General features: G+C 39.7%; 1 protein-coding gene across 3 annotated transcripts in view; it reads left to right on the top strand.

Moving 5' to 3' along the window:
• Positions 1-11,275: 11,275 nt before the first annotated feature.
• The window catches only part of arhgef40 (Rho guanine nucleotide exchange factor (GEF) 40), a 47,644-nt gene continuing 35,371 nt past the window's right edge, over positions 11,276-23,548 (top strand). For 2 of the 3 annotated variants that reach the window (XM_008422584.3, XM_008422583.3), the window contains exons 1-3: positions 19,444-20,064; positions 20,134-20,223; positions 22,403-22,510. In XM_008422584.3, coding sequence (XP_008420806.1) covers positions 19,606-20,064; positions 20,134-20,223; positions 22,403-22,510 — 657 coding nt within the window. In that variant the 5' untranslated portion in view covers positions 19,444-19,605. Of the gene's footprint in view, positions 11,585-19,443; positions 20,065-20,133; positions 20,224-22,402; positions 22,511-23,548 lie in introns of those variants that run through there. The other variant, XM_008422585.2, reaches the window with a different exon arrangement.

Here is a 23,548-nt window from a genome sequence, read left to right as displayed (position 1 = left end):
AGTGCAAGCACTACAAAAGTCTCGTAACTATAACTCTTTAGTTATTGTGTGCAAGTCATTCAGTAATTCTTCATTAATCGCGGCTCTGTCACACCGCATTGTGCTCCGCTTCAGTGGGACTTCGGCCTCTCTAGTTTATCTTGTTTGTAGGCTATAATTATCACCTAGCAACTGTACTTCACTTAGCAAGAAAAACCTCTTTCAAAAGTGAAAAACTACACATAACTGAGGCCAACAGAAAGTGAACAAAGTTCTTTCTGTACGTATGGGGAGACTTGCCTGTTCAACCGGTTGAACAGGCACTGGTCGCTCCAAACTGAACTGTCAGGATGAATCTGAGGGACAGGAATGTGATGGAGACGGTGTTGCTATCTGATCAACGGAAGAAGTATGAATTCCACCGTCAAGTGACTGAGGTGTGTGCCCTTTATCACAGCACTCATTGCCTGTTCTGGTTTAGTTACTAGTGCAAAGTGAGCTACACTAACAGAACCAGTCGTCCACTGAACCATAATTTGTATTTTAACAAGCAAGATGACTTGTCTGCCTACCGGAAGCATTCGGAAAGTATCGACAAAGCGTCACTTTTTTTCCACTTTTTGTCCTGTTACAAAATTTAATTCATTTGTTTCCTCAAAATTTGACACACAACGCCTTGTGGTGAAATAGTAAAAGAAGCTATTTTCTCATTTTAGCCAATATCTGAGGGCATGTGACACTCAGCCTGGGGTATTTTCTCCAGTTTTTCTGTACGTGGAGTGCCTCAGCACCAGCATCTTCTGATTTGGGTCACTATGTTTTTAAAGCAGGAAAACAATCCATAGCTGAGGTGAAAGATGAAATATCTGAGGTGGCTGTACGCCAGCAGGCCTACAGATGGTGCTAAGGCCTGTTTGTTTAGAGGCAGGAGATGAGGAGTCTGAGCTAAATTGAAACTACTGAAGATGTCTCAGTCACTCCAAATGATCCGATTTTGTTCAACATTATATATCTTCATGTGTATTTGGACAATTTATCTTTGCTGATGAACTTTGCACCTATGAGTTTAGAGGCACCTTCTTGCCAGCTGTCACCCTACTCTTTAGCTCCCTCCTGTGTCTTGACCAGATTCAAATTAGGACCCTGTTTAAATAAATTCCCCCACGATCCACCTCAGAGAACTTTATAAACTGAAATATTGACATTTTCCGGTTCGTACAACCAAACAATTGCGAGCAACATTCCCCATGCGTCATTGCACTCGCAGAATTGTACTTTTTGTTTCTCAAAAAAACAGTTCCTCCACTGTAGCCTTGGTCTCGTATACCTGCTAGAAAAAGCGCTTTGTCCTTGTTTTCTGTCTGCAGTTATTTTTGTAAGATTAGACTGCAGGATATGAGTCACAGATGATTGACGTTATGAAACTAGGTGGAAAGTTATAGGAAAGTGAACGACTAACGCAAAAGGAGTGAAGATGTGCTTGTCAAAAACAGAACAAAATCTTTACACTGATTCATATAATTCATGTAATGGGTCTATTTTAATCTCTGATTAAAATAAACTCGTGCACTTCTCTACTTATAGCGTATCTCTCACCCATTACATTGTAGTTATTACACTAACGTCACAATAACAGACGGACAATGAGGAGGAGGCATTGTGAAAGCGATGATGTGCGACTGTCAAAAACAGAACAAAAAGTTGCTCTGGGAGCGGCGCGGTCCTCAGTCTTTGACATGAGGCTAATTAAGATGGCCGTTGCAGGAGTGACTCGAGTGTTGAATAAAATGGGACGGTGAACTCCCAGAGACTAAGGGTGAGGCACAATAACAACTTCACCTGGTCCTACTAGTCCTTCAGGCCTGGTTTCTTTACAGCAGGTGTGGCCAGAGTCACGTTGTTATCCACATCCAAGCTAAACAGGGACAAAAACAGCAACTGATCAAATTAATAATACAAAGACTAAGAATAAGAATTATATTAAGAAGAAGAATTAGTTGTTGAATATACAAGTAATAGTCAAATGACATCATCTAGCCTCATATTGTATTTGGATTCTCCAAACTGTAATTAACCTCCTTTCTTAGATTAGCGTAATAATCCGTATGACACACTTGTTTGATTTCAATCAAAGTTATGAATATATCAAGTGTCAGGGCCGTGCAGAGACCACTAAAGGGGCAGGTACTCAAAATAAAATAAAAGGGCCCATCTAACCACATTCTGGGACAGAATATTAACAAAGCCTCTCAGCTTTCAGAGTTCAATAAACAATGATAAATAACAAAATTGTGAAATATACAATCAAAGCTAAGGAAAATATCTATATAAAGCATACAACTATGATGTGTAAGATATTTTATTAGTAATTTCTTTCTGCAGGTCTATTATGTTATAGAAAAGTATTGCAATATTCAAACCCGCAATTTAGCAAGATATGTAAATCAGAGCTGGTGGTCTAGCTCTGCGAACCAGACCCTAAACTTACTTAAAGTCTGGTTTGAGTTTTTTTACCTTCATTAATGAGAAACTTTTATTACATACATTATATCTATCATGTAATTCAGGGTAAGTTATTTTTAATTCTAAATGAATATCCTTGTTGGACTATTATTTAAGTGCTATTTTCCTTCAAGATACGTTTACCTAACGCTAGAATAAATGCAATATATATTGTGCAACAAAGGAAATTAGAAAACATATATCCATTATGGAGATGATCGGTTTTGGACGGGCGATGTGCCCTTATTGCATAAGCAATACTGAAGAATGACTGCTATCATTACAAGGAAGAAGCTTTTTAGTTATCTTGCTTTGCTAGCAAAGTCGTTAGCTAGCAGCTAGCTAATAGCACAACAACAACAGCCTAATATCTATGATAAAAATACTGAATCAATCGTTAAGAACAGTTTCTCCTCACCTGGCTGTCTCCTTCCGCTCAGTAGTTCTTCAGAGAAAGGCAGACGCAGAGGCCTGTCAGTGTCTGTTGTATTTCATTACCTCTCTGCTTAAACCTCGACTCCGAGCTGAAGCAGAAACGATACGTTCAACGTTTTCCGTCATCTGACAAGTAACAAGTCTACTCCACTTTATTCACCAAAAACGTTTTTTTTTTTTTTATTCACCAAAAACTGTTCTGTAATCTGGAACGTTCGCTACGTTGAGCTCCAGTTAGCCTCCTTATCGCACTGCACGAGAGGCAACTGCGTCATGCGTCACGGGCAAAAGGTCAAAGGTAACAAGGTGACAGGGGGGCTTATTATGTTGTACAAAAAAAACCCCAACAAAAAACAAATAATTTTAGTACATGTTATTATGTGTCAGAAGAGAGCTTAGGAAATAATAATACCAAAAATAAAAATAAAATAAAACATTTGACCAAAAGGGCACTTGGGGGCAAGGAGCAAAAGAGGCAGATGCTCAAGCAACCCCAGCACGCCCCCCATGCACGTGCCTGTCAAATGTGTATGTTGTTAATAACAAGAAGAGTTTTGAAGTAGAAGTCAAATACAGATGGAAAAATACTATTCAAATGGAGCAGCTTGTGTACTCTAAGTGAGGGAAAGTGAAATTTAAAATTGATACTTTAAAAAATATAACATCAGTAAATGTTTAAACATTAGCTTGTTTAAACAAGCTAATGTTGTTTAAACATTAGCTTACAAAAGTATTTGCAACTTTTGAACAATTTTTTGTTTTACTTTGTCATGAAACAACCAGAAATCACATTTTAATTAGAATATGACAGATCAGCAGGAAATTTGGAGTAATTGTCGAGGAAGGAAAAGGATATGTTTTTTAAATAAGAAAAAAAAAACACAAAAATCTGAATGGTGTTTCAGATGCCAATCCACTCAGCCACATTTCACTTATACTACAACTACAAATATTTTGGGGAGTGCTAAAAAAAACAAAAAAAACAACTCCCCACATTCTTACTGGCTTATAATTACCGACACACTCTTCTGGCACATTCTTACTGGAAACTCTTCTAAACACAAAGGAGGCAGCCTTACGCTTTGCACCTATGAGTTTAGAGGCGATGATGTGCGACTGTCAAAAACAGAACAAAATGTTGCTCTGGGAGCGGCGCGATCCTGAGTTTTTGACAGGATGATACATACATAAAGCATGTAACCACAAAGCTTTGGTTTTGGTCTCATCTGACTACGTACCACAGGTTTTCTGTGTCACCTCCATTGTTGTAATGTCACCAAAAGACGAAACCTTCATGTGGTCTACATCTACATTCTGCTGCAAAAAGATAGCAAATATATAAAATAACATTGCTCTAATCAACCCATTAAACTTAAAATAAACGTATTCTTGTTGTAACCTGTATCTTTGGGCCTTCCACAGTGGCTTTTAAAAACTGTGACTAAAAATAATAATAATTAAAAAAAATCAACAGAGGTTTTTAAAATAGATATAACAAATGCAAGCTTTACCAATTTTTCAGTTTTTTCATTAATCATATTTCATTTCCACAACAGTGACACTTAAAATACCACCCATTTTTATTTAGATCTATTTTTTGTGCTACATGAATGGAAAAGGTGTGCAAATGTCCCATATAAGAAAATGTAGCCTTTTTTTTTTTAAAGGTGTTTTTTTATTATTATTTTAAAGCCTAAAAATACAGGTGAAATAGTTGTTCAGATTATCTGTAGACATTTATCAAAAATCATAAGTTGTCTTTTTTTTGTTGTTGTGTAATATTTGCAGCTCAACCAGCCTTATTCAGCTGGATCGAGGACAAAATGGCTCTTCGGATTGTAAAGGCCACAGACCATGCTGTAGATTTGGAGACAAATTTAATATTTTGACACTTTTACAATCCGTAGTTTTGAATTTTATTCAGCATTTTGTACATTTTATGATTATATTGCCAGAAGTTCCCACACATTCTTACAAGTTCTATTTATTTAATTCATGGATGAATATTAGGCCGGTATTGCTCCTGGGATTTCCTGGTGATTGAAATGCAGTTCGCCAAACACTAGAGGGCGCTGTCTATCTTTCAAAAAGAAGGAGATCAAATTTAAACGTTTCCCCCTTTCAGGAGCAGGAACACAAAGGTGGATTATTAAAAGCGAGTTACTGATAAATCAAAAGAGAGGCTGATTTTAGAACTTCTAATCTGTTACAAGGCACATTCTTACTGGAAACTCTTCTATTATTACTTTCTGTAAACATAAATCCTAATATCACCTAGATAACTATGTGTTTTCTGTTTTGAATCAGTCTGGGGATTATCCTGAACTCAGATTAAGAGGTTAACTAATCCAGCCTGTCAACGCTGGTTTAGATAACTTGTTTAAAGGGCTAGTCAGTAATTATAAGCTTCATATAATGCTTATTCGTCTCTCAGGGAATGATGAGGACTGAATAAATAATGTCTGCGGTATACTCAGACGATTTAGCCCAAGTGCTGTTTTTGCTGTTTTGTATGGTTTTGACTGATACAGGGGAAAGTGGTGGACACTTTATGTTAAAGGAAAAGAAAACTCAAAAAAGGCTGTAACCAAACAATTCACAGCTTCCCCTGAGACTTAAACAAGACGACTGCTTTCAGGTGTCACTCCAATGGTTGTTACGATGCTGAAATGTCGATTTAAAAAATTCTTGAAATTTTTCTCATTTTTCGAGGAACAGAAATAGTATGAAAAAATATGTTTAATCAATGGCATTATGATAGTGGTTTTATTATCTTAGTGCAAACACACACTCTCCGCCACCTGTCAACAATCTCATTCTGGAAGGCCGAGAAGGCATTACCAGGTCAGGCGGGACATAAAGTCCCTCTAGTAAGTTGTCAGTATTCCCTGCGGTCTCCTTCCAGTGGGATGTGCCAGAAAAAAAAGAGAGAAATGCCTTAAAGTTTGTAAGCTTTAAATTTATTAATTTTGGGTTGCTTATACATCCAGGACTGTTGTTTTGGCCATGGGCCTCGGAATGGATGGACGGACAGAGGGACGGATGGATGGATTTACTCTTTACTCCAACGTGAAAGAATTTAGGATGAGAACAGTGGTCACCTGAAGAACAAATGCTACGAATGTATCACATTTTCAAATATTGTTTTTGAACAGCCACAACAATGAGGTCATACTCAGCCAATTTATTACTCCATTGACAAAATATTTCTTCCAGTATAGACTTAAAAACCGTGTCTCATTATTAAGTTGTTACATTACTGACTTTATAGCAAAAAACAATATCTTATACATACTTTATTGTCTGGGATATAGAAACACAGGCTAAACGTAAACAAGCAAAACTGGAAAAATTGTTTGTGCAACCCTTCAAGACCTGATTTAGATTGATTTTCTATAATTTTATTAGTGCTGTGTTTTGCTATGAAGTCCAGGACAGGACACAAATGGGATCAATTAAAGTGTATTAATCAGTACAAATGTCATCAATTAAATTATATCAGCGATTACCCAGGGGGATGAGGGACTTTATTTTTTTATAACAGGGCAGGTTGGTGTTGGCAACATTTTTACCTCAATGTATAAAATTATGACTATAAAATAGGATTTAGTTTGTTTGTTTTTAGTTGCCCATTGGGGACTTGAATAAATCTTGAATAAATCTGAATCATTAGTGTGAACAACAGTGGAAACAGTACTTGTCTAACATTACCTTTTAGGAGGGGCTTGTCAGGGGGAGGGGAACCCAGCTCGGAACAGTTCGTCCTGAAACCACCGCCGGTCTGTAATGGTGCTCTTTTCAACATTTACAGCCTGCTAAGATTATCTGAGAGCTTTTAAAGATCTCATATGTAACCTGAGGTCTATCAGGTTTCTGCAGATGTTTCACCTTTCTGCTTAACTGAGTAAGAACAATGGGCTCACTGTTTAACTGTGTCTGAGTAATGAGTTTGAGTTTTCTTTCGCTCACTGCTGAGGCGTAAAACATCTTTAGGTGTTGAAATAAACCAAGAACCAGTTGATCTGAGCCCGTTTGAAAAGATGGGGTGATTTTGGATGTTGCTGAACACAAACAAAGCTCTAAAGGGAATTCATGGTTTGACACGGGCCCCTCATGGTCTCTTGGGTGCATGTGTGGGTCAAACATCTGTGACCGTGCAGACTCAGCTACTTTACCCATTGGTTGGTCTCCTATTTAGAAAAACAACTCTGACAATAGCTCTGGAGCTACATGGATGTTTGCCATTATTCACACGTCAATGCTTTGCAGGGTGCAGAGATTTATAGATCACTCATGTTGTTACACAGGAGGAGCTTCAGCTGGCTGGTATAAAGGAGGCATAACGAAGGATGTGAAACAGATATTACACTTTGTTGAAGACAGGTAGCTAACCTAAATATAGAAAGATTTGACCAGAGTTACAAACTATTCAATGTAAACTGAGGGGATAGATACCGCAGATTTGTGGTTTTGGATATGGCCCCATGCGGGCAGTTGCCCAGGGAGGCATTAGAAGGGTAAACATATGGTTTACATAAAAAAAGAATAGATTTATCTGTCACTTTTGCCCACAATAAGTGTTGTTATTCTGCGACTTCTTTGAGTCGGATGTGTCTGAGTTGAACCTTTAGCTACGGCTTACCAGAAACACTGATGGCATTATAGTGTAGCTCAGGAGTTAGTGGTAAAAGACGGGTGTGCTTTTCAACTCTGCTCAGCTATCAGGACCAAAACTCAGAATTATTATTTTTAATATTACAACTATTATTATGTCCACCACTAGTGTAGAACATGTCTAACTGTTAAAATTGACATTTTAACACACAGTGCTCCTTAAAGTTTAAAGATTAAAACATAAAAATCATAAAAGTAGTTTGTAGATTCACATTTCCTTGTAATTGAAGAAACAAGTTTTTGGGGGTATGCTTCAACCAACTTTGAACTTCTAAAGATTGAAACTATTGTTCGTCCGTCCGTCCGTGTACCTACCTACCTACCTACCTACCTACCTACCTACCTACCTACCTACCTACCTACCTACCTACCTACCTACCTACCTACCTACCTACCTACCTACCTACCTACCTACCTACCTACCTACCTACCTACATTCACCCATCTTCCTTTAATCTGAGATCGCATCACAGAGACAACAGTCTCAGAAGGGAAACTCAAACATTCCTCTCCGCAGCGACATCCTTCAGCTTATTCCGGAGACATTCCAGCACAAGACAAGATCTGTAATCCCTCCAGCAGGTTTTGGGTCTTCCCCAGGGTCTCCTCCCATTGGGACGTGCCCAGAAAACCACCAACAGGCATCTTGATCAGCTGTCCGAACCACCTCCACTGACTGCTTTCAATGCAGAGAAGTAGTGCCTCTACTTTGAGTTCCTCCCAGAGGACGTAGCTCCACCCCTCACCTCAGGCTGAGTCCGGTCTCCATCTGGAGGAAAGTCATTTCAGCCACTTTTTCGGTCATGATTCAAATCTAATGACCACGGGTGAGGTTCAAAACGAAGATATCATGCAAATCAAGAGATTTGCTTTTCGGTTCAAATCTTTCTTCACCACAGCAGACTGGAGCAGTGCCTTTATTACTGCAGACAAAACCCCAATCTGTCAGTCCATCTTCCTTTCCATCACTTGTGAACAAGATACTTCAACTCCTCTGCTTGTTGCACATTATTTTTCATAAAATAGATGATGGTTAGTCAGACTGTGTGGGCAGAGTCGGTGAAAATCAATCAATTTTCTGGCCAAATTGTTGAACTGTGAGCTGTCTTAAAAAGCAAAATTCTAAGTTTGTGTGTTTTAAATCTACTAATAGCAGACAAAAACAAGACAGAGCTAATAAAACATTCTCTTTGTAGATCCGTCTTTCACTGCATGACAGCTGCAGGGCTTTTGGAGTATATCTCTACACACTTTGCTCATCTACAGGTTAGAAATTTGCCTATTCTTTTCAAAATATCTTAAGTCCAGTCAACTGACACACTTCTACACGACCTGAAAGGTTTCCAAAGTTTATTATGGAATGACTTTTTGATGAATAAGAAGTCAGTGCTTTTTCTTATCTCTGCAACAAGATTCTAAGGAGAGAGAAACAATGACAAATAAACAACACGCAGCAGGTACTTTTTCTGCTTTCGCTCCATTGATTCAGACCGAGATCCTCTGGAGCATGAACAGTGATTGTCAGATCGTAGAGAACAATTTGGCAGTTGATTATCGCAAACGAGGAGTGGAGGTAATGGTGAGGGAAAAACTGACGAGAAAGAAAATGATGGCAGGGTGGGTTTTGGCAATAGTGATGAAGGGTTGCTGCCAGGGCTGGTTAGAGAGGAGAAGTAGGCAGAGAGTCAAAATCCACCACTTCCAAGTAGGATGAAAACAGACGACCACTGGATACATGAACTCGATTCAACAGAGGCTCATAGACCGAGTTGATGAAACAAACAAAAACAAGAAAAAAAAAACCACACACTTGACACATGAACTTGACAGTGCTGGAACTCTGACACCAAAAGCCACAATCTGGCAGGAAGAAAAGGGAGCATATGAAGCTGAGTCAGCACACTCAAGCAACTAGCAAATCAGAAACAGAACCGTGGACTGCAACAAGTTGCGCGTATAAGCATAAACTCAGAGCGACGCATGATTAAACTGGGACCATTCCTCTTTTATCCGCTATTGCAAACTCATTTTCACTCCACTCCGATCCTTTTTTTGAAAATAATTTTGAAATAATTATGGGGGCATGGAGGCACAACATGAAACTGCTCCTATATACTCAGGCGTAGTGCGTATACACATTCTCTGGACCGCTTCGCTGTTGGCGGATGGTTGAGAATTCATAGTCAAGTCAAATTCCTTAATTTCCCAAAATCAAAATGGATACTAGAAAATCCGATGAGCTAGTTGGGCACCTAGCCTAATATTGTCTTCACCATTGTAGCCTCCGCACACCTTTTAGCCCACACGTCAGTCATGCTGCGTGTAACGATGACTGGTTACGCTCAACAATATCAGCTCGGTGTTGCATACAAAACAACTCGGTGCAAACCCTGTTTTCCGCCAAGCAGTTCGAATGTGGATCAGTGTGTCACTGAGTATGCGTCGGGAGTTGTAGAACATTGACCTTTGTGGGGACGTTTCCATAGAACGTCCGGTTTGAGTCCCTCCCGAGTGCGCACTGACCTCCAAGGGGCAGAATACACCCGAGTATGTTGGGGACAGCATGACACTGCTGCTGCTCATGTTACTCAACAGGTTGTTGCTAGGTAACACATGAGAGAGTGAGACAATGCCACCAGTCTTACTTAGACGGGCCGTCAGAGGTTGAGTGGCCAAAGCCTGCTGTCTGCCTACATCCCCCTGAATGCTGTGAAGTTCTGGATTGGAGTTCAGTGAAATCATTCAACATTCAATGAGGCCAGCGATGTACACTGACAGACTCTAGGGGGAGCTGGAGCACCTGCTCCTTTTCCTCTGAACAAAAAAAAACCCTGTCCTTTTTAAATCTTTTTTTTGTTTTGTTTGTTTTTAACCACATTTTTTCAGTTTATTGCAGTTTAAAGACATGCATCTAAAACAGATTTCTCGACAATCCAAACAAGTTTTAGGACTGGAATTTGACTGGGCCCTTTCAACATCTAATCTTCTTTTCAGCTGTTGTCTTTTTCATTGTTGTGCTGATGACCCGGTGCTGATGAGTCCAAATCATCACCCCTTCACCACCATGCTTGACAGTTTGCTTCCATGCTAAACACTAAGTTAAACTAAGATCCAACGTCCAGTTGAGATGATTGAAAGATAAGAGGCAAGTTTGAAAATACAAAAATGAATTTGAACAAATGAGGTGTTGGACGTTTACAATGAAATGGAAATTCACAGTTCTCCTGAACAGCCAAAATACCAATTTTTTTAAAGTGTTAAACATGGTTATATCTCTTGGTTTTGTTTTACAGTGTATGTAGTCTTTTCTGGATATAACAGCTTACATTACAAACACGTTTGGTCGCGAAGTTTGGAGCTGGAATGTTACAAAAGGCACCAATAAATGTGCAGAAATAGGCTCCTTTTGAAGCCTAATTACATCCTCCCAATAGGAGGAAAGGGGACACAATCACATCCACAGAGCATCATAATAAAACAGTGGAGGTTTCTTTTCTTTGGAGTCTCGGGCTGGGTGGGGTTTTCATTGTCTATTCATTAAAGTTAGTGAGGAGGGAGGGGAAAAAGTGGAAAGTTTGAGAGTGGAGACGGACTGTGGTGCTTCTGTTAGGTGAGAGGAGGCGGGGTGGGGCCTGGGAGGTGGTGGGAGGGGGGTGTAACTGCCGGGGCAGTCGGAGAGAAGAGGAGAGGGGAGGGGAAATGAAAATGCAGCCTGGACATTCCCACTCTGGGAAATCCAGCGCAGACCGTGGAGGACAACAGAGGAGGACATGTAACTTTTTTCTCTTCGCATGACCTTTATTTATTTACATTTTTCCCTTTTTTTTTTTGTTAAAAAGTGGAAACATTTAAAGCTGGAAAAGCATCTGATGAAGGAGAGGCGATGAGGGGCGGATGATGAGCGAGAGGAGAAAGTTTGGTGGAGAATGCGGAGAGGAAGCGGAGCCAGGAAAAGGAGCTGAGGACTATGTAGGAATTCCTGACTGAAGTCATGGTAAGTCCCTGTGTTTTATGAGCGTCTCTGCACGGAGGCGCAAGTTCCCTTTTTTTTCCCCGTTGCAGTCATGTAAAGTAATTAGAACTGGCTTAAATATAGTGCCTGAACTTTTTCACATTAACTCTAAAACCCCCAAATTCACTAATTAGTTCAGATTTTTGTAATAAACCAGCACAAAACAGCAGATAGATGTGAAACAGAAGGCAAAATCACACACGTTTGTGAAAAATAAATCTGAAAGGTGTGGCATGCAATTTATAGGTAGCCCCTTCTCCTCTGACACCCCAAGTAAAATTCAGATTTTGGAAAATTTCTACTAAAATACATTGAAGTTTTTGCTTTAACAGGGGGAACTTCCTTCCAACTTCCTACAGAGGACCTTGTTACCGTTTCTCCTTTTTTCAGCTGTATGTCAGGCAGGGTCGCATTGTTCAAGCAGATCCAACCCTCAGCTCATGGGATGATAAATTCCCACATGCTGTAAATTATGACACTTCAGTCGCGTGACGCCGGTGACGTTTTGTGGCTCAACTCGCACAGGAGCGCAAAAGAGCGCTCTCTGTTGCATCCATTGGGATAATGCTCACATTCCCTTCTTCACCCACTAACGGTCAGAAAGACAGAGTGGGTGATGGCAGAATCATGCATGTACAAATGAACAGAGAATGAATCCAAGAGAGAGAGAGAGAGAGAGAAAAAAAGAGAGAAGTGACACAATGACTGAGCTCTTGTTCCAGCTTCTGTGTGCCGTGCTGGGTGGAGCCGCTTGGCATGGAGAGGAAGAGAAACAAAATCAGAAGGAGAGGAAAAAGAGGGAAGAATAAAAGCGGCAGGGCAGGGTTACTTTTTTTATTTTTGGAGTCTTGGACGGTTGCAACGGTGGTTTCAGTGATGCCGCATTTTCCACAGTGGAGCAAGGAGAAATAGAGAGGGGCGGAGGGAAAGGGAACAAGGGATGGCATGGTCTGAGGAGAGGGAAGAACATGTGCTCCGTAGTTTCTTCCCCTCCATCACTGCCCAGGACTGGGAAGCTTTAGCAGGAGGAACAGTGGCAGTTTGACCCCAAACTTCAATGTGTTTTCAATGGGATAACATATAACGTACAATGGAGGAGATGTCTGCAACCTCCTTCCATTTAAATAAAACCCGTTCAGAGCCACAAATGTTAAGGTCAAATAAAATAAAATTTTAAAAAAAGATAAATATATCCACTATAGGAATTTTGGAGTCATTTTTTTTAAAATTGCTTTATTTCTACTTTTAGGTTTTAAAATACAGAAATATGTGAAACTGTTTTATAAAAAAATAATTAAAAAAAAAAAATATATATATATATATATATATATATATATATATATATATATATATATATATATATTTGCAATCCAATCTGAAGACAAGACAAAGAATCACCTGTTGGGAAAATTCACTGCAATTACTCCATGGCAATAAGATGAGTTAATACTGAAACTCAGCATTTCTTATTATATATGTATTTAAAAAACATTAGTTGGTTCTATGTAATTTATATTTAAAGGTTTGAAGAGGCCCCGTTAGACCAAAAAAAGGAAAGCAATGAAAAATTGCATAATTTCTTAGAATGCTAAGAAATGAAACAAAAAATCTGAAAAGTGTGGCATGTATTTTCCTCATATCGCCTAGATAAAAACAATGGCCACCACTTACCCTCAAGAACCACCTTGTTAGTAAATGGAGCTCCACTTTTTAAATGCTTTTGCTCCGTGAAGACATCAGGGGTTTACCAGGTAACGGTGTCTCTGGATTAGTTGCAGAGATCCACAGCTCAGGTGGGATAATCTGCTGACACGACAAATAAAACAAATGCAAGTCATTGGCTCCTCAGAGGTACGGAAGAGCGATGGGAAGAAAGTCGCAGCTGGAAGAAAGTTGTTAGAAATCCTGCCTAAAGTTGACTTTTGCAAACAGAAAATATGTGAAAAATGAAAATGAAGAAAAAAGCATGCAGTGTTGTCGTGATGAAACATGGCAGTGACTGCATTATGCTTTGGGGATGGTTTTTTTCCCCAGCAGGTTAGAGGTAATGTGAAAGTGGATGAAGGAGAACAACCCTTAAACATAGAGCCAGAGATGCAATGAAATTGTTTATATCATATTGTGTCCATATGTTAGAGTGGCCTAGTGAAAGCCCAGACATAAATCCAATTAAGAAATTGTGGCAATAGATTGAAAGGTCGTCTTCATCCAAATTGACTGAGCTTGAACTATAATGCTAAGTACGACGGTGCGAAGACAACACAGATATTCTCTGGTAGAGACATTTCCTGGAAGTGTTTCAGCTGGAAATGTGATGAACGCTGCTGCTAAAAGTACTGACTCAAGATGCCTGAGCAAAATTCCACATCTCACTTTTCACATCTTAAGAACCACACATGCTTTTCTAGCAATTGGCCAATAATGTACCACTTTGTCTTGGTCTGCAGTATAGGTCGCAACGACACAAAGTGTGAAAGGATTCCCGGAGTGTCAATACTTTTACGAGGTACTATACATGCAAATGATAGAAACTTAGCTCATATGCACGTAGGTGTTAAAATTTACCAGCAAGCTCCTCTGCTGCACACACACACACACACAGCTATACAGCCGTTCAAACATTGGCACTCCTTTGCTAAGAATATGTGGCAGAGGGTATTTCCATTGCTGCCGTCTGGAAAGATTTTGTAACTAGAGGTTATGTACCAGCTCCTGATTTCAGCCAGCGGGACCGCCTAATTTGGCCTAATGAAAGCTAAAGCAAACAGCTCTGGCTGCAGATAACAAACCAGACGCGATCAGAATCAGCGTTGTCAGTCACAGGAATCTCGCACTAACGTGAGTTTCCTGCAATTGTCCAGAACGCAGTGCATGCGGCGTAGCAAGGATGGGTACGTTCCTGCTCAGCAATCCCAATCTTGTTGCTGTTTCACTTCACATCTATTCCACCTCTTCATCATCCTTTATCTTCTCAATGCAATGAAATAGTCAAGAGTGACACAAACGTCACTGTTGCGGATTATTTTATCAAGCTTCGGCCGCTGATATCTATTTGGAGCTCGCCATTTGCTTTTAGCCTCGTTATTAACGGGCGGAAATGCCCCGATAAACCAATGTTTCCACATGACTTATCTCCTCGTAACCAAACAACCAACAAAGATAGCAATTTGGAAAAAAATGGAGCATGTAAAATGCTAAAAACAGATGATTCCCCCGGGAGTTTGTAGAGGATCAGCAAATTAGAGCAAAAAGGCGGGGGTGGGGGGAATTTAGTTGGAGGAAAAAAGAGAAAATGCACATGGGAATACAGCGACGTTCAAAAGAAATCAACAAGTGGGAAGCATCCGAGGGGAAAACAACGCCTTTGTGCCTGTGAGACTGTGTTGATAGGAGAAAAAGAGATTTAGCAGAGAGTCATAACAATTTGTGTCACAAAACACAAAATGCTGGGAATTGGTTCATATCCAGGCAGCTGCACATATCATGCAGGCAATTAAGAACTTTGTAACTTTCTATTTAAACTTTCTCTTTTAATCGCTTATTAGGGTGAAAACAAATATACTGTTCTAGTTCTCTACTATACGGTGTTTTTAGCTTGTATTTGATATTCTAAACTAAATTTGAATGCTGATACCAACAATGCTTAGATGTAGTTCTGGAATAGCTCAGAAGATGATTTCAGGGGTTTTTAAGTTCCTGAGACTATTTAAGCTAAATCAAGATGTGATGAGGTAATTCACAACAAGTTAAAAGAAGGCAGATATGTGGATGTACTTGAAAGAAACGCCCTTCCATGTATGACATCATCAGGAAATCTTTTTTTTTTTAAATCAGATGCTTGAAGATATAAACATCATGGGAATATCTGACCATCATTCTGTTCGGGAAGGAGACGGGTTCAGTTTCTTCTAGAGACGCTGTAAAGCTGGTGAAGAGTTTCATTGTCCACAGTGAAACGGGTTCTGTACTGACATGAGCTGAAAGGCCACGCAGTGCGGAAGAAGCCATCGCTCCAAACGCAACATAGAAAATCTGATTACATCTTGCAATTTGTAAACTAGTATTTTATTTTTTGGTAGACATGACCTGTGGCCTGGTGAACCTGATGTGAAAGCATTTGACCACAATGACTAGTGTTATATTCGGAGCTAGCATCTTTTCCAAATTCGATTAGGTGAACATGTACACCTACACATACACATACATTTTTGGCTTAGAAATTTGAATCACTTTCATGTCATAGTGAGAAAACATTCTCATTTTAATGAGATTTACATTACTTGTTATACCGAGGTTTATATCACCTTAAAACCAAAATATCTGCTTTTTAAAAAAGGAACATAACCCAAAAGTAAAACAGCAACACCTGCTGCTCTGTTTAGATGTTTTCTAGAGGAAACAAGGTGAGAAGGAGAGTCGTGTGTCTTTTTATGCAAGTCAAAATCACGACTTGTCATAGGAGAGGCGTAGTCAAGTAAAAGTTTCTCATTATAACGAGACATAAAATTAGTTTTCGTCAAAATAAAAAAACAACTTTGCATCTCGTTATAATGAGACGGTTTTCTCGTTTTCACAGGCAAGTTTCTCAATAAAACGAGAGACCGCTCCTGAATGTGGGTACAAGCTTTGGCAGTTAAAAGCATCCATGTGAAACTGATTATAACTGTATAAAGATACATTTTACTCATTCTTGAAGGTGGATTTTTAATAATAATAATAATAAGAAGAAGAAGAAGAAGAAGAAGAAAAGATACCAAACGTGAGCACTTAACTAATTGGGCACACGTAGAGAGCCGCTTATCTCTCTCTGGCTATATCCGCACCATAACTCCCTTCATGCTGCGATCAACAGAAACTGTCTGTTCCCACAAGGTTCGGCTCGGGTCAAAGTTCAAAAAGTGTGACCTCTCAGCACCAAAAAAAAAGCTGTTGGCCCAGTGAACCAAAATTGCGAGAATGCAGCATTGGTCAAACTAGATGAGGTTCAACTTTGCTAACTCAAAAACATTCACGAAACGAAGAGCGACTCATGGTCCAAACCACCACAATCATCACCAACTCCATATGGTTTTTGTTCTATAGAAGAAATCAAGGCAGTATTATTATCTCAGCTGGATTTCACTTGGCTGTGCCATTTAGTAACCTCAAGCAGTCTGGCTGCAAGACCCACTATAGGTTAGGTTAGATTACAAAAGCTAATTTAGGAGAGGAAATCACTGTCAGGCTCGACTGCTTTACTTTTCTTCGTCCTCATTTCCCTTTGTCTGTTTTTCCTCTTTTTTCTTCTCCATTTTTTTCCCCCCCCAAATCGTCCTCTAATCTTGTCATCCTCTATCAGCTCCACATTTTGCAAAGTCCTCTCAGCTCCGTTGCTCTTCCTCGTGTCCTTCTGGTACATCTGGTTTCCATCATGGTTACCGCTGCTCTCGTTTCCCATCGATCTCTCCCGCTGGTCAGCCTCCTACTTTTTTCTTTCTGTCTGAGCTCTCACTCACTGAAAATTTGTCTGCTTCTCTCAATCTTTTTTTTTTTTTTCGCAAGTCTGCGGCTGTTTTTGCTTCTTTTTTTAAACTTCTCCAACTCACATTGACTCACAGGTTTGATGTTTTGCCAGTTATCTTCATCCCTTCCATCCAGTTTATTTGACGCTTCAGCGGATTTCTTCCAATACTGGTTTTAAACTGCTTTCAGTCTCATAAAAAATGGAATCCTGAGTAAAACCAGCTTTTCCAAGCTTTCTTCTCATTCGTCTTGCAAACTTGTGGCTGTAGGAGCACTTTGCAGCACACACACACACACACACACACACACACACACGCACACACACACACACACACACACACACACAAGCACGCTACAAATAACAGCGGTGGAGAGAAAAGGGACAAAGCGATAAAATGTTTCCCGTCAGGTTGACATTTACAAGTGCGGACAGGGTATTCACAGTTCCGTCCATACTGAAATAATATTAATCCAACATAACCAGTTCCCCCATCGCCAAGGCTGAGGAGATGAGAGCTTGTAAAAGCAAATATTTCACTGGCTTGCTCCACTTTTCATCTGCGAGAAGTTGGCTAGAACGACAAATTTAAGCCTTTGGCTGTTCAAAACTTGATTTTCACAGATGCTGCTCACCCATTCTGACCGATCTCGTGCTATTTAAGACATAACCCACAAAATCTGAAGCTTCAGCAGCAAGGAAAGGTTCTTCTACAAAGCGCTGACTCACGGGGGCTAAATGCAAAAAGAACATCATAGTTTCCAGATTTTTATGAAGAAGTCCTTTTTCCTTTCACTTCTTTCTTACGAAAGGATATGAACACGTTTGCAAGACACTCCACACAAAGGTATTATAGATGGTGACATTTTGAACACTAACTATACAGTCATCTTTTTTTGGCGATATTTGATGCTTTGATGGTACTAATTGCTTGAAAACTTCAATAAGTCTTTATTTGAGCAGATTTTTACCAGGTTTTACTTGAGGATCTTTTCATGTCTCTTAGCAAATTGAGTTCTTGGGTAGCTTTGACAATGAACGACAAGAGGATTTAATATTTACATTCGTGACATATTGTTGCATACTCGATGATATGCCTCGTTGCTGTGTTGCTAAAAGCAGCTTTAATCAATCTTATTCCCTCTCCATTATCGCAACCGTTGCACGTAAACAGACAAGTTACATTTTTGAATCTAAACATTGGTAGAAACTCATGTGCACAGGTATGTGAACACTAACAACTCAAATTGGTTCAGAAAAGGAATGCAAGTTAAGGGGTAGAGGCAAAAAAATGTCAAGGGAAAATTCTTGAGAAAAACTATTAGTCGCTAACGTTGCTGTGAAGAAATTGTGGCACATTTTTCTTTCTGTTGCTCCAGTTTATTAATGTCGGCAGACATTTATTTCTCTCAAGGTCTCTAAAGAGGCAGAATTTCAATTATGTTTACACCTGGATTTTGACTACAGACCATGGCAAAGTATTTTTCTTTGAATATTTTTTATTTATTCAATGGCCGGTTGATGACTCAGACTGGGATTAGTTCACATAAACTTTCCACCCAATCTGACCCCAAAAGCTAAAACTGCAGCAAAAATCCCAATAAAATACAATGAAATTTGTGGCCATAATGTAACAAAAACTTTAATCTGTATGTTTTTTTTAAGTGAAGGGAGTTTTTTTCCCTTCTCTTATTTGGTTTGAAAAGTTAAGAATTAAGTGTCTAGTTTGACACATGAGTTTACTGAAGTTTTGTTCACCAGGACCCAAAGTAATAATCGTATTTGCATCTGGAAAACCAATCCCTGTTGTCCACCAACACTTACGTAAGTTTAACTGTTAGATTATCTCCGGGTTGGAGCCCAGCACCGGTCCGCTGTTAATTGCTGCCATTTACTTTCCATACAAGCTGGTAGGTAGCTAATTATCGTCAGTAAATGGAGTCTAAGCAACTTTTGCAAAAAAAAAACAAATTTCAAACTTTTCTCCAACGCCTCTTTTTCCTGAGCTTAGTATTTCTGTTCAGACACAACTGGAAACTGCACGTGACATTTGTTTGAACCTGAACTCTCGGCTCTATTTTCTCAATACCTATCTGTCAAAAGTTGGACAAGAAGGTAGCCACATTAAAAAACTCCGACCTCTTTCAGATACTTTCCTGTTTATATAGCTCATTCTGCCCTCCAGCGTGGCTAACCGCGTTTCGTCTATGTACACAAAACAAAACACAGAGAATAATTCTTCCTGCTCCTGAACCCGGTTCCTCTGCCATAAAATACCCCCCCCCCCCCCACACACACACACACACACACACACACACACACACACACACACACCGCTTCCAGCTCATTCATTCCTGGCCGTCTCTCACTCGCCACTCGTCTCTTTTTCCACAGACCCTGCTCTCTTTGTTTCGTCTTTTACGACCGCTTTCGATCTATCCTCTCTCGTTCGTTGTAATTGTCCGGCCCAGTGTATGGAGAATCCAGACGTAATTGTTGTCAGATGACAGAAAGGCTTGTCGAGTCGAGGCGAGGTTCAGCGCCGCATTGGGGTGGAGGGGGGAATGGTTTGGGTATTGGAGGAGGGAGCGTAGGAAAACAGGGAGAGAAACAGACTGAATGTCTAAGGGGAAATGTGAGGGGAGGAAGAAAAAAAAATAAAAGTTACAGGTTGCCATGCCAACAGCACAAGCAGAAAAATAAACAGCGATGTCCTCGTGCTTCGCCCGAGCCGTGTTCTCAGATGCGCGCGCGTCTGCATCTGTCGGGGGAGTTTGCACTTTGTTTTGAACTAAGGGCAGGAGAGAGGGCGGTGGGGGCCACTGGCCGGCGGAGGAAATGTTTGACACTCCCCAGATCTTACAACAGGAAGCTGAAAGCGGCGTATCTGTGTATATTAATATGTGTGGGTGTCAGCATCGAGGGAGACGAGCCGGCTGTTCAACACGACACAAACCCAGACGTGAGAGTCCAATCAAGTGGTCCACTTTGGGATTATTAACCCTTTCCTCACTGTCTCTGTGTCTCTTAGGGTTCGGAGGCAATGGAGGACTGCGTGCAGGGGGCGCTCTCGTCACTTTATCCGCCGTTCGAGAGCACGGCGCCACCCCTGCTCTCTCAGGTAAAACGAAAAGCATTCACTGTACATTTATTGCAAGGATACAAGTTTCCAAAAGTGCATACAACTCGGTTAATGAGAGGGTTAGAGAAGGAGCACTCAAACCAAATTTAACCAAAAGGTAGAATTGCTGAATGACCTAGGTTACACATTTTCCACATGTACCTCTCAAAACATTGCTTGAAGTTTAGCCTATTCCTTCTGACTAAATGTTATAGTAAATGGAACTAAAGTCAGGGCTCTGTGATGTGCCATTTGCAAACATTATCTTTGTGGCTACTTTGTAGCCAACCTGGTGGTATGCCTAGCCTAGAGTCATTGCCCAATGGGAAGACCCATTTGTGCCCAAGCTTTAGCTTTAGCTTCATGGGTGATGTCTTGAGATGTTGCTTCAATATTCCTTGCCTATGATGCCATCTGTTATCCGGCTTGCGATGTTGCCTTTGGATTGATGACTTCTTCTTCCTACCCACATGGGCTATAAGTGGCCTTATAGCCCATGTGGGTGCAGGATTTGCTTCCCTGTGGATAGAGACTCTCACCAGCTAAAGTCAGTATTGTGACAAGGTCGTGCGCTCTTCCTTTTCTTGGATTGAGAGGCATGTTTCACACCAAGACATGTTGATACTAGGGATCCAGACTCGGTCTCCTTCCTCAACAGGATGATGACTGGACATGTCCATGATGTTTATATTGGCATGTTATTGGAAGCAGAAGACACTTTTAGACATCTGGAAGTTGTAATTGAGGTTGATTGAGATTTGTTGTGGATTTTCAGTTTTTAGACCTGCCAATTTTCAGTCACAATTGCCCTCATTTTCCCATAGAAAATGAGTGTACTTCAGACTATATTGGTTACTCAACTTCAGTAATTGCTTTGTTTCCAACCAGTTTTCTTTGTTACCATGGACAAAATGGCAGTTTGCTGATGTGATCTCAGGTCACAGTCCCAGAGCTTTCCCACACAAAGCCAAGTCGATGCCAATAACAACCCTTGGCTTTTAGGGCATTGACAACCCTTCAACCGTGCCTTTGTTTCAGTATTGCTTGAGACTTTAACTTATTTATGTTGTATGTATTGTCTAACAAATAGTAGTGGGTAATTATGACCTTATAAGGTTTTTAGTTAATTTTGTTGACAAAACTTAATGTAAAAAGTGTGATGTGAATTGTTTTTCATATACTCTTGCTTGCATACCCCAAAATAAAAGCAGGGTCAGACTTGATGGAATGAAATGGAGTGTAGTGTTTTAAAAAAAACAGAAAGGTTTATATGCAAAGGATGTAAACCTTGAAAAGAGGTGTAGGTCTACCTCTGTTAGAGGGGCCCAGTCAATGTTCACTCTTAAACCCATATGAGAATAGGAAGCAATATTTGAAAATTGATGTTCCCAAATGCTTTCCATCAAGTCTAATTGGACAGGATCCATTTAGCAAAGACAGATGGGAAAAACAGTAGATGAGCAAATAGTTTGGTCTCTAGATAGTAAATAGACTATAGATACTATTTACTATTTCTAGCAGTATACTATACTGCAGTACAGTGTAGTATGTTATACTGTAGTATAGTATACTATACTATACTATAGTATAGTACAGTGTACTATACTATAGTATAGTACAGTGTACTATACTATAGTATAGTACAGTGTACTATACTATAGTATAGTACAGTGTACTATACTATAGTATGGTATAGTGTAGTGTAGTATATTTTACTGTAGTATAATACACTATACTATTACTATAGTATAGTATACTATACTACGGTATAGCATACTATACACTGTAGTATATAGTATACTATAGTATATAGTTACTATATACTGTAGGGAAATAGTATTTATCCGTACTATTTCTCTATAGTAGAGAAATACTCTGAAACACCTGCAACTGTAATTACAGGTAGTATTGCAATCTATTGCCCCAGGAGGCAGAATGCAAATGCACAGCATGCTTTTTATATTTGTACTGGTGAAAAATGTAAAACAAAACCCCCAAAAAACAAACAAAAAAACAAGCAGTGTTTTACTTAAATCTACTTTTGGATTTTCAGTTTGTGGTTATAACATTAAAACAAACTTGGACCAAATAATACCAAATACTCATATCTAGTTTTTAACCTTAGTATTTTTTTCTTTTTTTTGTCCATTTTTTCTCTGATCCTCCATTGTTTCTGCAGGTCTTCTCGGTCCTGGAGTCAACTTATCAACACGACAGCCTGCGCTACCTCCTGGACTATTTCGTACCTGCCAAGCATCTCCTGCACAAGCTTCAGCAGCATGCCTGTGTGAGTTCCAAAGTGCAAACGCGCTGCATAGCGAGAACACCCACAGCGCCGCATAATCAGAAGCGGAATCTGCTGTCACATGCAAGAAGTCTGCTGTGGGAAATGTGTCAGCTTCTTGAATCCTCTGCTGAAAGTTGTCCTCCTGCGATGTTTATGCACACGCCCCCGAGGAAAGGCGATTGACCAGTCGGTCCAAGTCGAGCCTTGAGTCGTCAAAGCAAATCGAGTCTTAAGCTTTATAGAGTTCGCAGGGTCATTCACCTGAGTTTAGAGAAATAAACGGAGTATTTAAAGTTGGCTTAGACACATCCAAGTCGAGATTTATGTTTTCTTCATGAGGATTAACATGAGGTCAAGTTCATGTAAGCTGAGATAGGAGACACATCTACTCAAATTCTGAAGGACGATGCTTATTGGGTTTTTTCTTCTGCTAACTTCTAATCTGATCTTCAGGTTATTATTGAGTACTAAAGAGAAGCCCTGTGCAGTGAAGGTCTGTGTAAATATTTAAAACACATTTCTTGCTCATTCAAGTTTGAATCCAGTACATAGGCCTAAAGAAAAATACCTCACCTTATGTTTTAGGATTTACAGGCAGGCAAAGGGATGAGTTAACAAATGGACCAACTGGCCATGTATTCAATGTGTCAAAGGTTGAAAAACTGAAGAACTGAAACTACCAAAGGCACCACGAAATGATCAAGAGAGTGACAAAAACAAAATGCAAAGGACAAAGGAATTTTTTATTTTTTTTAAAATAAATTTTTCTTCAGTAATAAGGTTTTGGAGCGGCTAACATAGCATCCTGACCTCAATCTGACCATGAATCAGTGGAAGGAGAGAAAAAACAGATTGATGTTGAGGAAGCCTTCCAGCCTCAAAGACTTTGAACTAATCACCAAATACAAATGGTAAAAATACCAGCGGAAACATGGTCAGAATTTATGAGAATACTATCACGATAATAGAGATTTTTCTGTTAATCAGTGAAAATGAAAATCAAAACAAATGTTTATCTCCTTTTATATTCCTTTATTT

This window comes from Poecilia reticulata, chromosome 18, assembly GCF_904066995.2.
Source record: "Poecilia reticulata chromosome 18, P_reticulata-male-v2, whole genome shotgun sequence".
Lineage (NCBI taxonomy): Eukaryota > Metazoa > Chordata > Actinopteri > Cyprinodontiformes > Poeciliidae > Poecilia > Poecilia reticulata.
This window is presented reverse-complemented; position numbering and strand designations above follow the sequence as displayed.